The 16,952-nt window shown below is 35.8% G+C and overlaps 1 protein-coding gene across 4 annotated transcripts in view; it reads right to left on the bottom strand.

Moving 5' to 3' along the window:
• Nucleotides 1-16,952, bottom strand: part of PIK3CB (phosphatidylinositol-4,5-bisphosphate 3-kinase catalytic subunit beta) — a 168,817-nt gene that overhangs the window by 77,372 nt on the left and 74,493 nt on the right. For 3 of the 4 annotated variants that reach the window (XM_029940169.1, XM_029940170.1, XM_029940171.1), the window contains 3 exons: nucleotides 8,652-8,831; nucleotides 5,443-5,613; nucleotides 3,953-4,030 (listed from right to left, as the gene is read on the bottom strand). In XM_029940169.1, coding sequence (XP_029796029.1) covers nucleotides 3,953-4,030; nucleotides 5,443-5,613; nucleotides 8,652-8,831 — 429 coding nt within the window. Of the gene's footprint in view, nucleotides 1-2,236; nucleotides 2,371-3,952; nucleotides 4,031-5,442; nucleotides 5,614-8,651; nucleotides 8,832-16,952 lie in introns of those variants that run through there. The other variant, XM_029940172.1, reaches the window with a different exon arrangement.

Genomic DNA, 16,952 nt, shown 5'->3' with positions numbered 1-16,952 from the left:
GGAAAAGATAGTTGCAAATGACATATCAGATAAAGGGCTAGTATCCAAAATCTACAAGGAACTCACCAAACTCCACACCCAAAAAACAAATCACCCAGTGAGGAAAGGGGCAGAAGACATAAACAGACACTTCTCCAAAGAGGAATCCAGACAGCCAACAGGCACATGAAACGATGCTCAGCGTCACTCAGCATCAGGGAGATACAAATCAAAACCACACTGAGATACCACCTCACACTGGTCAGAGTGGCTGAAATGAACAAATCCAGAGACTATAGATGCTGGCGAGGGTGTGGAGAGACGGGCACCCTCCTACACTGTTGCTGGGAATGTAAACTGGTGCAGCCAGTCTGGAAAACAGTGTGGAGATTCCTCAAAAAACTATCCGTAGAACTCCCCTATGACCCAGCAATAGCACTGCTAGGGATCTCCCCAAGGGATAGAAATGCTGATGCATAGGAGCATATGTACACCCATGTTCATAGCAGCACTGTCAACAATAGCCAAATCATGGAAAGAGCCTAAATGTCCATCACATGATGAATGGATCAAGAAGATGTGGTATATATATATATACACAATGGAGTATTACATGGCCATGAGCAAGAATGAAATCTGGCCATTTGTAGCAATGTGGATGGACCTCGAGGGTGTCATGCTAAGCGAAGTAAGTCAGGCAGAGAAGGACAGATACCATATGTTTGCACTCATAGGTCTAACAGGAGAACAGGAGAAACCTAATGGAAGACCATGGGGAGTGGAAGAGGGAAAGAGAGTTGGGTAGAGAGACGGACCAAAACTTGAGAGACTACTGAATACTGAAAACGAACAGAGGGTTGAAGAGGGAGGGGGAGGGGAGGAAAGGTAATGGTAATGGAGGAGGGCACTTTTGGGGAAGAGTACTGGTTGTTATATGGAAACCAATTTGACAATAAACTATTTATAAATACATAAATAAATAAAAATAAAAATTTAAATCTAAATTTTCCAAATGGTGCCTATCTTCTATTTCTTGGCTGAGACGTTCCACTTTTCTATTCCTATCGATTGTTTTTGCCCTTACTTGGAACATTTTTATAATAATTGACTTTAGATCTACATCATCTCAGCACTGACACCCATTATTATCATCCATACAACTTGATATTTTCCTGGTTCTTTCTATGCCAATTAACTTTAAATTGCCTCCCAGACCATTCTGACCACTATGTTATAAGACTCCTGGTTTTGTTGATATCCTACAGGAAATGTTGATATATTTCGGCAGACAATGGTTAGGTTCAGACTCCAGGTTGCAACAAGCCCCTTGAAGCTATGGTTCTAATACCAGTCTAATCAAATTCTTTACAGAGCTATTGGATCTGTCCTATGTGTGCAGCATACAGTGACCAGACCACGACCTGGTTGGTGGTTTATGGTACAGTTCAGTTCTCAAAGTATGTAGGCAGTTAAGACTCAGATTCACGTATGTATAAAAGGGGTTCCTCTCCCAAGCTCCTCCCACTCTTCAATCATCCAAGTATTTTTTGGTTGCCTGGGGCTCGCCTTTTTATAATCACCCAGCCAGAAAGCTGAGAATTTATTCACCCACACTTCCTACAACTATGCCAATAGCAGAACAGAAAAAGAGAAAGGAAAACAGAAAAGCCAGTGAGGATTTGCCCCCTTCTCTTGTGACTGCAACTCTTCTAAACAGAGAAGAAGATCCAACTCTCTGCATTTTAGGGCTGTCCCCACTGTTGCTGCTGTCACTACCACCACTACTACTGATGCCAAAGGACTTCTTAGAAACTGGGGCAAATGAGATTAGAGAAAAGAACAAGAAACAAATAATAGAGGGGAAAAGAGATCCTTACTCTCTCTCAGAGTTAGAAGCCTCTTTTCCCACTAGAGCTATAACCAGACGGCTTCTTGAGTTCTATGTGCACTAATGTCACCTTTTAGATTTGGGACAGCACTGAGTTCTGGTTTCTCCTGCATATTAAGATGTGTACCTGAAAAGTGAAACACCGCAAGGCTAGGAAAAGACTGACCAGAAAGCTTTATGCTACAGAATTCTAAGCACACTTAAAAGGTCAAAAGACATTCAAGGGACAGCCAGGCGAAAAAGTGGATCTTTGCTGAACACCTACAGTTTTCACTACAAACCATGGAGAGTCATGTCCCCCATATGATCTCTGGGTCTGTGAATATAATGGATTTCACTCCTGTGATTAGGTTATACTATTTGACATACCTGACTTTGAGAAAGGGAGATTATCTTTCACGGGCTTGATGCATTGGTGAGCCATCAAAAAGGGACCAGGCTCTTCCTGACAAGAGATTTAAAGTGTGGGATGGATGTGATGTTTGAGAAATTCTCCATTTCTATAGAGTTAAAAATAGAGCCACAGAGCCAGGCTTGAAAGATGCCTCTAGTAACTAGGTGCAATCCCTAGTCGATCCCCTGCCAAGACCCAGCAAGGAAATGAGAAGCTCAGTTCTACAACTTCAAGGAACTGAATTTGACAAATAACTTGAATCACGCTGGAAGCAAATTCTTCTCCAGAGCCTTCAGAAAAAATACGACCCAACTAACACCTGAATTTCAACCCTGTAAGACCATAACCAGAAAAACCCAGCCACATCATGCCTAGATTTCTGACTGACAGACATATAAGCTAATAACTAGGTATTCAAGCTGCTAGGTTTGTGGTAATTTGCTAAACAGCAATGGAAAGCTAATTTAAGGGGCTATTATGAACCTAATAACTTAAAACAAGTTATTCAAAAGACAAAAATTATCAAAAATGACACACACAAAAAATCTGACAATAAATCCATTAAAGAAATTAAATTCCTAATTAAAAACCCTGTCACAAAGAAAACTCTAGGGTCAGATGGCTTAGAGTAAATCTTACCAAACATTTAAGGAAGAAATAATACCAATTCTATATAAACTTATTCAGAAAATTGATAAGAAGAAAGCTTCTCAAGTCAATTTGGGGGGAAAAAATTAATAACGTATTTCTTTAATGGCATTTAAACATTTTTACCTGTTACAACAATGATGTTATACTTGTACAACTGGACAAAAATTAATAAAGAATTTTAAATAAAAGAAAAAACAGAATTACCACTAAAACAGAAAACAAAGGCTAATTGGCCATAGCATACTCATTAAAAATTTAAACTTAGCTGAGAATGTAAAAGCAAAAAAAAAAAAAAAAAAAAGCCCTCTTTTAATGACAGCTAACTAAAGGATCTTTAAAGCCCATTTATAAAAGCAAGTCATTGGTAATCTTTGGCAAGGTGCTCCTGAATATGTCCTCATGCCAGCAAACATCTCAAACTAAGTGAATCTCTTTCTTGGATCACAAAACTATTCACTTAATTTCCTGCCAAGCAAAATAGGGGAAAATGCATGCTTTACACTTTAAGACAAAATGCCTTGTTAAGTCTTTACTTAACTGTATGGGGTTATGCAATAAATCTCAATGTGTTAACAACTTGTGGTCCACAATGTAGTCATCTATTTTCTTCCAGGAAATGGTATTACATTTTCTCTGTGTTCAGCAAGTTTAAAAGAGAAAAAAGGGGGTGGGGTGGGGATGCTGAGAAAGGAGGCTGGGTATAGCTCTAAAGAAGGCTGACAAAGTAGAGTTAAACTTCATAGGAATCTATGACCTACAGTTTTGGCTTAAATTGTATCCATCGAATTCCTGACCGAAAGCAAGTTCCTTTACATAATACATATGGGGAAAATGTCACTTTATCCAGTCCATCTCCAACTATTCAAAGAATACTTTAAGACAAAAACTCTTAATTGTCTTACATTAAATTGCCACATTCTATCTTGTGTAATTGACCAATATACATAAAATTTAATCTCCAATGTGACATTCATTAAGCATATCAGTCATTCAAATAATGCAGATTAAAAAAAAATACTAAAATGTTAACAAGTACTCACTTTTACACTTTCTTCTGTGTTAAGTTTATTTCCCTTAACCAAGACAATTTGGAAAGGGTTGTTATTTTCCCAAACATGCTGCAAAAAAATGAAAAAGTTTTAATAAGGAAATAAATACTCTATGCTAGCAATGAAATCATAATATCTGTTCTCATGTTCACTAGCAAAGTAAACAAAAATAGACCTCTGAACTAACAAATGAAAGTCACATGTACTAAATTAAGTATCACAACCATTAGCACTTTGTTCTTATTTGGCAAAACACAGGGAGCATTTCAATACTGTTAAGAAAATCACTATATTAAGCACCATAAACAAATAGTATTAAAGTTTTGGATGAATTAAGTAAGAATTGATCATTTAGGGATGCCTGAGTGGCTCAGTAGGTTAAGTGTCCAACTTTGGCTCAGGTCATGATCTCACAGTTTGTGGGTCTAAGCCCTACATCAGGATCTCTGCTGTCAGGACAGAGCCCACTTTGGATCCTCTGTATCCCTTGATCTCTGCCCCCCACCCCCACTTGTCTCTCTCCTTCTCTCAAAAAACAACATTAAAAACAATTTATGAATTGACCATTTAAGTTAATATACAGTTAATATCTTAATTCTCAAGAAAAGAGATTAAATATAATTTGTTAAAACTGAATAACTATTTAAAAAATGTTAACTGCTCCAACTGATATGCAGAAACTTAAGATTTGCTTTATATAAATAAATTACATTCTGGAAAAAATGGTATCTTTGACATATTTAAATTCTAAAAGAATTCTGTAAAAAGAAGGCCAGTTATTCCAAAAACACTCTCATAGCTAAGCTGACAGAAATGAACTTTACCAGTAAATCAACTATTTCTGCACACCTAGGTTGTCTACTACAATGTCTCAATTTGCTCACTCAAATCTATGTTTAGCTGTAATCTCAAGAAATTTCTAATTTGGTGATATTTTTCTGTAGCACCAAAAGAACACCAAAACCACAAATAACATATTTACATTTATATGTAACTTGAGCTAAGGAAAAAAGATAGTGGTTAGAAAAATAATTATAGAGGCACCTGAGTGGCTCAGTCAGCTGGGCATCCAACTTCAGCTCAGGTCATGATCTTGCTGTCCCTGGGTTTGAGCCCCGCATTGGGCTCTGTGCTGGCAGCTCAGAGCCAAGAGCCTGCTTCGGATTCTGTGTGTGTGTGTGTGTGTGTGTGTGTGTGTGTGTGTGTGTGTCTGCACCTCCCCCACTCCCACTCTCTCTCAAAAATAAATTTAAAAACATTTTTAAGAATGTTAAATAAAAATTTTTTTAAAAGAAAGATAATTATAAGAAAAAAAAAGAATGAAAGAAAGATAATTACCAATAAATGGTAATGGATCTTCGGCAAATTTGTATTTGCCAGAAGGAGAAGTGAGCAGAGAAAATCTGTGTAAGGCTGAAGCACACAACCTAACAAAATCACATGTTTTTGGGGGTTACCGAAAGTTCACACATGACACTTACAGAAATAATTCGCATTTTCTTTGGTGGTAAAGGAAGAGGAAGGTTTGATGAATTTCGATTTATGGCAGCATCTATGGCAATCATTTCCTGCTCATACATCTTCTTGATCTTGCAACATTCCACAAGGATAAAATGGGGCAAGGTCCTGTTCATTACACAGTTCCGGATATACTACAGTGGCAAGGAAAGAATAAGGTAAAGATTTTCAAGCAAATACTTAAATCGAGGGGTACCTGGGTGGCTCAGTTGGTTAACAATCTGATCTCTGCTCAGGCCTTGATTTCAGGGTTGTGAGCTAAAGCCCTGCATTGGGCTCCAGGTTGGACATGGAGCCTATCTAACCAAAAAAAACAAAACCTCAAACTGATAGAAGAATAAAATTAAGATGAACACCAACATATCAATGTACTGTAAAAATATATCTTAACAACATATTCTCAAGAATATGAGAAATTAAAATCACAACATAAAATTTCTACCATTAACTGAACTCCTAAGAACCAGCTATTTCTTATTATTTATAGCTCCTTTTCCTAACAACCCTATAAAAGAGATTTTCCTCTTTTTAATAGATGAAAGGAAAATCAGAGTAGCTAAGTTACATTCCTGGCAGCTTTATACCTGATATCTTTAAATCTACCTGTCTTGTTTGTTTGCTAGCTAAACCCTGAAGAAATACGTACTTCAGTGTAGATGTTTTGCCTTTTCTTTGCGCTTAATAGCAGACAGTTTGACTTACCAGCTCACCTTCCTAGGGGTGGGGCTTGATCGGGATAGACTGTGATATCACAGTGCAAGCTTTGACCAGTCAGGACAAGTGAACATGTAGTACACACGTGGCCATTTCTTCATATCCTGAGGTAGTCAACTTAGGCATTATCATGGATTCCTGGGTCAGACTTGGTACCCTTACAGCACAGGGCTTCAGACAATCATTTTCCTTTACTAGTCATCTGAGCTTGATGGTTTGTTTTATTTCAATGAGACCAGGATGACTCTCCAAGGCATATAAGGAAAGGAGGCACACTGGGTGGCTAAATCCATTATGCGTCCAACTTTAGATCAGGTCATGATCTCACAGTTCCTAGGTTCAAGCCCCGCATCAGGCTCTGTGCTAGCAGCTTGAAGCCTGGGGACTGCTTCAGATTCTATGTCTCCCTCTGCCCCTCCCCAGCTCATACTTTGTCTCTCTCAAAAACAAATAAGCATTAAAAATTTTTTTAATAAAATAAAATTGAAAAAGAAAAATAAAAGAGCAGTTACTCACATTACCAGAAATTCCTAACAAACTGAGGAGACAGAAACCTAATGTATTCCTCAGAAAAATAAATTTCCTATAGACATAGTGTGATTTAACATAATATATTCAATTCAGAACCAAGAAATACATTTTTTTGAAATTGAAAAAAAATTCCTGAATGGCCTATAATTGGCAGGTAGATAGTATTATGATAAATATATTCAATCAAAAATTTTTCACTATGAAATATTTATCATTCTACTTTCCTTTGCCTACATGATATATTTTCTCTTTTATTATGACCCTATAGAAAAATGTATACAAGCCTTTATTTTTCTTTGTAATAACAAATCCTAGTTTGAATACAACAATATACTCTCCACTAATTAAGGTTAAAAAAAAAGTGTTAAGAAGCAGAAGGCTACTTAAAAGATGGCAAAACATAAAGAAGTCAAAACTCATATGCTACCAACCAAATACTTTTCATCTTCCTTCTTCCTCTCATGGGCTAGAGTTCAAGTGTTGACTGTCAGAATAACACAGCTCTCAAGGCTGTACAGAGAAGTTATAATTGCTTCTATACTTTCTACCTACTTACTAAACCACAAGAATTAAGGGCCATGCTAAAAATCTGAAAAGGTAAAAAATCTGCTATTAGCTAATAAATCACAGCTCCTTATTCTCAAACAGACATCACTTAATATTTAGCATGCCTCTATCCCTCTTGCTTAAAACAATAAAAATCACAAATAATAACTATTACATATCTTTATAAAATCATGTTACTATTTACCACTAACTTGGCATTTAGCCTTATTCTTTATGTAATGACCATTTTTTAGTCTCCAAATGTAATTTCAACAAAAATATCTTCAAGTACCTTGAAGTCAAAGCCATGATTCTATTCTGTAAAAGGATACTGGTGGGGGAGGAGTACTGTACTGCATTTATCTTATTTAAACTTCATTTTACTCCACAAACAATCTGACGCACTATACTCAAGGAATTCATGACTGCATGGAAATACATATGCCAAAGACAGAGGAAGGCTTTTGAGGATGGCCAGACCTAATGCTTACAAAACTCCTACCATATGTGGGAGAAATAAATAAGGGAGGGGAGGGCATTTATACATACAATACTATACATAGAATATAATATACATATGTATTATATAAATATACATATATAAAAACATAACTTATAAAGGAAACAAGTTTTCTATTCACAATGAAAATTTATAAGATCTTGGTTAACTTATAATCACAACTAAGTTTTTATACAATTTATTTAGTGACCATTTAATCAAAATATCTTGGATTTTACTTCCCCCAGAATATTTCATATCTAAATCATTATGTCTGGGGTCCGTGGGTGGTTCAGTCAGTTAAGTGTTCAACTTTGGTTCAGGTCATGAACTCAAGGTTCTTGAGTTCGAGCCCCACATCAGGCTCTGTGCTGACAGCTCAAGCCAGGAGCCTGCTTCACCCTCTCTGCCTCTACCCCGCACATGCTTGTGCACACTCTCTCTCTCTCTCTCTCTCTCAAGAATAAAAATTTTTAAAAAAATTTAAGCCTTTCTATTAAAAAAATAAATCCTTATGTTTACATCATAAAAAAGTAGGCAGCTATAGCAAATTTTATTAAGAATTCATAATGCTACAGGAAATTATAACACTGAAACACCCAAAAAAGTAGAAAGCAAATATTTAGAAACAAACATTAAATATACAATCGTTATGCCAAAAATATATGTAAGCTTAAGTAAAATGACAAAAACATGCCAAAATGTTAACAATTGTTATCTCAGATGTAGGTAGGGTTATGAGTATCTATTATGTAATTCTGTATAGTTTTCTGTTGGTTCTAAATACTCTAAACGTGACAACACATTTTTTATCAGAAATTTAAATTGTTAAATGCACATGCACACACACATCTCTGGTAAACTGACAGTTAATACACATACCTGGAACTGAATTAGTGGGTGATCACCAAACACATATTCTACTCTCCCACTGACTTGTAACACGTAGTCATAGGGGCTAACTTCATCTTCTTTTCCATGAATAGTCAAACGTTTCTGGATTGCCAGTTCATTTATTTTGATAGGATTCATATTAGGAGATATTTGAAAGCTAAACACATCCTAAAAAGGGAGGTAGAAAAAAGGAACAACTGTATTATTTGTACTGAAAAAAAAACACTCTACATTTGTACTTATTACTACATTGTGTATACCTATATATAATATCCACATCCACATATGAATATATGTAACATATATAGATCCTTTACGTTTAACATTCAGTACACTTTCCTATTTTTTTTTAATTGTTTAATGTTTATCTTTGAGAGAGAGAGCAAGCCGGAGAGGGGCAGAGAGAGAAAACACACAGAATCTGAAGCAGGCTCCAGGGTCTGAGCTGTCAGCACAGAACCCAATGTTCTGTGCTTGAACCCATGACCATGAGATCGTGACCTGAGCCAAAGTTGGCCTTAACCAACTGAGCCACAAAGGCACTCCTCCTGTTTTCTAAGTATAATGTGTCCAGGGGCACCTGGCCGGCTCAGTCAACAGAGCATATGACTCTTGATCTTGGGTTTCTGAGTTCAAGCTCCACTTGAGTTTAGCAATTACTTAAAAATAAAAAAGAAATAAAAATTTAAAACTAGGGGCGCCTGGGTGGCGCAGTTGGTTAAGCATCTGACTTCAGTTCAGGTCATGATCTCGCAGTTCATGGGTTCAAGCCCCACATCAGGCTCTGTGCTGACAGCTTGGAGACTGCAGCCTGCTTTGGACTCTGTCTCCCTCTCTCTATTCCCTGCTCATGCTGTTTCTCTCTCTCTCTTTCAAAAAGTAAATAAACATTAAAAATTTTTTAATTTAAAAATAATTTTTAAAATGTGTCCTCATAAAATTTGTTAATATTTCTGATAATTTGCAAGTCATCTTACACTATACAAATTGCCACAGATCTCACAGGTCAGATTAATATTTAATTAAAGTATATATTCAACTAAAGCTTATCATCAGAAAATTTATGGAATGCATTTCCCAAATATCTTTCTCTAAAAAAGATACCATAAACCTGCAGTTGTTCAAATTTAGTTTGAGAATTTTACATTGTCAGTGGTAAGAAGAGATCTGTACTTTATAACATTTAAACTATAAATGAACAATTCTGTCCAATTCTCTAACATATAAAAATAAACAAACGAAATTTTAATAAATGAAAAATGAAGATATAGTAGGGACTGCATATTATCAAAACTGCTCATCATAAATCCCAAAGGTACAGACATTAAAGTTTATCTAGTAACACCTGGAAGTTCTCATAATCTAGCAAAATAACTTCATACCATATGATCACATACCAAGGATATAAGAAAATTCATTATCTCCTATTGCAGCTAACTGCTACTCTGGACAACTGTGATTGTTAGAAAATTCTCTGTATTGACCAGAGATTGATTCTTCAATATTTCTAACAAGTTAAGTCACCTCCCTTTTCCACAAGGTACTTAAAATTCCAACTTTTTAAATTTAAACTTACTGGGTGTTTCAGTCTATTTTCTCTAGTATTTTTACCGTTTTTCTCCTAAATTTTCTATATGAGTTGTTGCTATATGCATCAAAGCATAGTAGCTAGGATCCAGAGAGTCTTATGAGGGAGGAGTCATGATTCCTCCTGCCTCCCTCACCTCACTTCCCACTAAGATACCAATGACCTTATATCCTAATGGGGTGCTAATGGTCACCTTCTCTCCCTTTACAGTAATATTCTTCTACCTCAGCAATGCTGCATGTTTATCCTAAAGAGAAACATAACTTCTTACTTAATTTCCTTGCACTGTCTACCTTAAAACTAACCTTCATCTAGCTAAAAAGCAATCTTTAAAAAGAGAGTCACAAAGAGATATGATACTCTTTTTTAACATAAAACAAATGGTCATAACTGTCGAAACCAGTGCTACTCAATAAGACTTTTTAATATTAGAAAGATTCCATTCTGTGCTGTCCAATAAAAACAGTCACCAGCCACAGTGGCTCTTGAGAACTTGATATACAGCTAGTGTAAAGAACTGAATTTTAATTTTGATTAAATTTAAATTTAAATATACACATGTGACTATTGACTACTACATTAAATAGCACATGTCTGGATGACAATGCCTAAACAACTTAAAACATGAAAAAATTATTACATGATTCCCATTTATCCTCTATTTCATACATTTAGAAATACAAAACTGGAGAACACTCTCATTATCAGATAGCAAGAACCTACAGAAAAGACCAGAAATCAGAACTGGGCTTGAAAAACTGCAGATATTAGAAGTAATACTCAGAAAATAAAACAAGTATGGTTGATAGGTCTCAAGAATTAAAGACAGTTTGTAAATGAACAAGAAGCAAATATATTTGAAGAAGAATCAAAGAGAACTCCAAGAAATAAAACAGATTAAGTGAAATTTAAAACAATGAAAAGGAACATGACAAATTTGACAATATCAAGTATTAGCAAAGATGTGGAGAAACTAAACTCTCAAAATATTATGGGTAGGAATGTAAATTTGAAAAACTATTTGGTAGTACCTACTCAAATCTGATTACACACATAGACCTATGACTCACCAATTCTGTTTCTAGGTATACATCCAACAGAAAAACATAAATCAACATTATTTCATACAACAGCAATACTGAAATTGGTGTGTGTGTGTGTGTGTGTGTGTGTGTGTGTGTGACATGACAATTAAGGAAATGTGAACACTGACTAGAACTTGAGGATAAAAAGCAAGCAAAGCAAAACTAGCAAAACAAGAATAAAAAAGATAAGCCACACTTCAGGAAAATACACTCCCACCACCTGTGGATGACAAAAACTCACTACCCCGCCAAATACCAAGAACTTGTACAAATCAGTAAGACACACACAAGGTAATTTAAAATTAGGCAAAAAACAGGGGCACCTGGGTGGTTCATTCAGTTAAGTGACCAACTCTTGATTTCGGCTCAGGTCATGAACTCACGATTTGTGAGTTCACACGCCACATCGGGCTCTGTGCTGACAGTGCTCAGAGTTTGCTTGGGATTCTCTCTCTCACTCTGACTTCCTTCTCTCTCTCAAAATAAATAAACTTCAAAAAAGCAGACAAAAGATAACCAACAGAAATACGAATGTTTTATCGTCAGTTATGAAAGATACAATTGAGACAATGGATATATAGTTGATACCTGAACAACATGGGTTTGAATTGTGTGGGTCGACTTAATTACATGGGTTTTTTTTTTAATATAAATCCAGTACAATACTATAAATGTATTTTTCTTCCTTATGACTTAATAACATTTTCTTCTCTCTAGCTTACTTTATTGTAAAAATACAGTATATAATATATATTAGATATGTATTAATCAAATGCGATTTTCAGTCAACAGGAATCTATTAGTAGCTAAGTTTTGTGGGGGTCAAAAGTTATACATAATTTTTTTTCTTTTTTGAAAGGGTGCAGGAGAAAGCGCATAATCATGAGCAAGGGTACAGACAGAGAGGGAGAGAGAGAATCTCAAGCAGGCTCTACACTGTCAGCATAGAACCCCAATGCGGGGTGTGATCTCATGAATCATGAGGTCATGACCTGAGCTGAAATCAAGAGTCGAACATTTAACCAATGGAGCCACCCATGCACCCCCATAACATGGTTTTTGGAATGGAGAGGGATTAGCATTACTAACCCTCGAATTGTCTTAAGGTCAACTTAACATTTACATAATGGAATTGTATATAGTATCAACGGCTCAAAATTTTCCTTCAAAGACCAATCGTAATCTCATGATGATAAAATTCATGTCTTCTAAATTACTACCGGGGTGTCTCATCACCCTTGTTAATATTCCTCACGTAGATGTTGGCTGAACTGACTTGGTCAGAACTCAACTAGTTTTTCTATTTCAAGCAGTTTCCAACATCTCTGTGAAATACTTCACAAAATATTATTGCACCTTTAAAAAACATATAATTTCCTGAGGAACTGACTTGCCCTGCATTATTCAATGATTACAAACAACTATATATGAGAGACTATGCAACAAAATCACTGGGCTTATGAGTGGGATAGACATTTCTGTTTAGCAGGAAGGGATACAATTCATTAGTGATGACGTAATCTCATGACAACCGGGCTAATTCAGATAATATCTAGACAGGTGAAGAAATACTTATTCTTCACAGTTGTACTGTATGTGCTTGATTGTTCTCACATTTCTGCCCATGCTTCTGATATATTCTCAAAAATTCCCAGAAAATATAGTCTCTACCTCCTCCTACCCTTTGTGCAATGCGGTCTATTCCCTAACACAGAGGAGACTATTTCAAATGCCATTTGCCCCTCTCCCTTAATTGAGAGAATTATTTCATATAACATATGCTGGCTGAGGTTAAAAAAGAAAACCACACAGGTTTGAAAGTGATACTCGGGTTTATTGGTGTCTTTAATAAATTATGACTCTTGGAATTAAAAATAATGCAAATAAAATAAAATAAAATAAATTTTAAAAATAAATAAAAAAATAAATAAAAATAAAAATAATGCCTTTGTGATCTGGCTGTTGGGACTAATGTTCTTTAAATCCAAAACATGATAATTCCATGATTATATTTATCTTGTTTAAGAGCCCTGTTCTATGCTGGCTGATATTATGTGGTCATCTAAAATTTCATGTTTTTCAAGAAAACTGCTGTCTATAGTTCTCTCTAACAATCCCATGAAAATCATTTCTTAACCTACATGTACACTTTGTTACATTTCATCACATCCTTAGTTTAATATTCCTACATGCTGCTTCCTAATGTTGGTCATTAGCAGTAATGATGATGAGGTGCCTTGGTGGTGCAGTCGGTTAAGCATCTGACTTGATCTCAGCTCAGGTCATGATCTCACTGTTCATGAGTGCAAGTCCCACACCAGATTCTGTGCTGATGGTGCAGAACCTGCTTGGGATTCTGTTTCTCCTTCTTCTCTGACCCTCCCCTGCTTGTGTGCTTGCTCTCTCTCTCTCTCACTCTCTCTTAAAATAAATAAATAATCTTTTTAAAAAGTTTAAGTGATTCACCGTAACCAAGTGGAATTTATTCCAGGGATGGAAAGCAGTTCAATATTCACAAATCAATCAATGTGATACAACCCTTCGAGAAGAGAAAGGATAAGAACCATATGATCATTTCAATAGATGCTTAAAAAACATTTGACAAAGTACAACCTCCATTCATTATTAAAGCCCTCAACAAAATAGGGGTAGGTAGAACATACTTCAACATAATAAAGGTCATATGTGGAAAACTCACAGCTAAGATCACACTCAAAGGTGAAAAACTGAGAGCTTTCCCCCTAATACCAGGAACAAGAAAAAGATATCCACTCTTATCATGTTTATTATGCACTGTACTACTAGAAGGCCTAACCACAGCAATCAGACAAGAATAAAGAAATAAAAGTCATCCAAATTGGAAACGAGTAAGTAACATTTTCAGATACAGTAACATTTCAGTAACATTTGCAGATGACATACTATATACAGAAAACCCTACAGATTCCACCAAAAAACTACTAGACAGTTCTAGTAATGAATTCAGTAATGTTGCAGGATACAAAACCAATACACAGAAATCTGTTATATTTCTATACAGTAATAATAAAGCAGCAGGAAAGGAAACTAAGAAAACAATCTCATTTAAAACTGCACGAAAAATAACAGGATATGTAGGAATAAACTATAAAACACTAATGAAAGAAATTGAGGATGACACATAGAAATGGAAAGACATTCCATTATCATGGACTGGAAGAACAAATATTGTTAACATGTCTTACTATCCAAAGCAATCTACAGATTTAATGCAATCCTTATCAAAATACCAACAGCATTTTTCACAGAACTAGAACAAACAATCTTAAAATTGGTATGGAACCACAAACACTCCAAAATAGCCAAAGCAAATGTGACAAAGAAAAGCAAAATTGGAGGCATCACAATTCTGGACTTCAAGATATACTACTAAGTTGTAGTAATTAAAATAGGATGGTACTGGCACAGAAACAGACACACAGGTCAACAGAACAAAATAGAAAAAAACAGAAATAAACCCACAATTATACAATCAATTAATCTTCAACAAAGCAGAAAAGAATATCCAAAAGGAAAATGTCAGTCTCTTCAACAAATGGTACTGGGAAAACTGGACAGCTACTTTCAAAAGAACGACCCTGGACCACTTTCTTATACCATACACAAAAAAAGATTTAAAACAGATTAAAGACCTACTAAATGTGAAAAAGGAAACCATAAAAATCCTAGAAGAGAGCACAGGCAGTAATTTCTCTGACATCAGCTGTAGCAGCATTTTGGTCCCCTGAGGCAAAGTAAACAAAAGCAAAACTAAACTATTGGGATTATACCAAAATTAAAAGCTTCTGCACAGTGAAGGAAACGATCAATGAAACTAAAAGGCAACATAAAGAATGGGAGAAGATATTGCAAATGACATATCCAATAGAGGGTTAGTATCCAAAATACATAAAGAACTTCTACAACTTGGGGCATGTGGGTGAGCCAGTCAGCTAAGTGTCTTGACTCTTGATTTCAGCTCAGGTCATGATCTCACAGTTCATGAGATGGAGCCCCACATTGGGCTCCACGATGACAGAACCGAGCCTGCTTGGGATTCTCTGTCTCTCTGCCCCTCTCTCCTGCTCATTCATTCTCTTTCTCTCTAAATAAATAAATATATAAATAAATAAATAAACTATTTTAAAAAAAAAGGAACTTCTACAACATCCCCCCCCAAAATAATCCAATGAAAAAACTGGCAGAAGGGGCGCCTGGGTGGCTCAGTCGGTTAAGTGTCCAGCTTCAGCTCAGGTCATGATCTCGCAGTTTGTGGGTTCGAGCCCCGCATCAGGCTCTGTGCTGATGGCTAGCTCAGAGCCTGGAGCCTGCTTTGGATTCTGTGTCTTCCTCTCTCTCTGACCCTCCCCTGCTCTCACTGTCTCTGTCTCTCAAAAATATATAAAAACCATAAAAAACATTAAGAAAAAACTGGCAGAAGACATAGATATTTTTGAAAGACAACATACAAGTGGCCAAAAGACACACAAAACAATGCTTAATATCACTCATCATCAGGGAAATTCAAATCAAAATTACAATGAGATACCACCTCACACCTGTAAGATGTCTAAAATCAAAACATAAGAAACAACATGCTTTAGTAAGGATGTGGAGAAAAGGTACCCTCCTGCACTGTTGGTGGGAAATTACTCCAGCCACTGTGGAAAATAGTATGGGGGTTCCTCAAAAATGTAAAGATAGAAAACAATGCTTTTAATTTTTTAATTTAAAAAAAGCTGAAAGTAAAACTACACACATTAATCACAGTACTGGGTATTTACTAAAAAATAGAAAAACACGAATTCAAAGGGATATATGCACCCCTATGTTTATAAGAGCATTATTTACAATAGTCAAATTATAGAAATAGCCCAAGTGTCTATTTATAGGTGAATGGATAAAGAAGATGGAACATATATATGTGTATACAGACACAATGGAATATTATTCAGCCATAAAAAAGAATAAAATCTTGTCATCTGCAACAACACAGTTAGAAGTAGGGAGTATAATGATAAGCAAAGTCAGTCACAGAAATACAAATACTATACGATTTTACTCATATGTAGAATTTAAGAAACAAAACAAGCAAGCAAGGAGGCATGGGGAGAGAAAGAGAGAGGTCTCTTAACTGTAGAAAACAAATGGTTATCAGAAAGGAGAAAGGAGGCAGGTGGGGGGATGGGTGAAACCAGTAATGGGTATTAAAGGAGTGCACTTGTTCTGATGAGCACTGGATTATTAAAATAAAAACTTAAAAAAAATCTCTGTGTTTCTCTCTCATATATATATATAAATTTTATATAAATAAAATTGAAAACAATTCTGACTGCTTGGAATCCACTAAGATTTTACACTTTATTTTACATTTCTATTTCAAAACACTTATTTTCACACATACTTTTTTACATTGATGATTACATCAAAATATGTCTATCCAGGAGAGATCTGACCCATAAGTAAGGAAACGCAGTCTGGCCTACATGGGCAAACTGCCCTGAGCCAGTGTTTTCAAGTTGAATTCTAGTCACTTGTCAGCAGTAAAATTCCCCATTCCAGCTCTTCCAACAGTGCAGAATTCCCTGAACAGTATTT

Source organism: Suricata suricatta, chromosome 5 (genome assembly GCF_006229205.1).
Source record: "Suricata suricatta isolate VVHF042 chromosome 5, meerkat_22Aug2017_6uvM2_HiC, whole genome shotgun sequence".
Lineage (NCBI taxonomy): Eukaryota > Metazoa > Chordata > Mammalia > Carnivora > Herpestidae > Suricata > Suricata suricatta.
The sequence above is the reverse complement of the archived record's forward strand: the minus strand, read 5'-3'. Positions and strand labels throughout refer to the sequence as shown.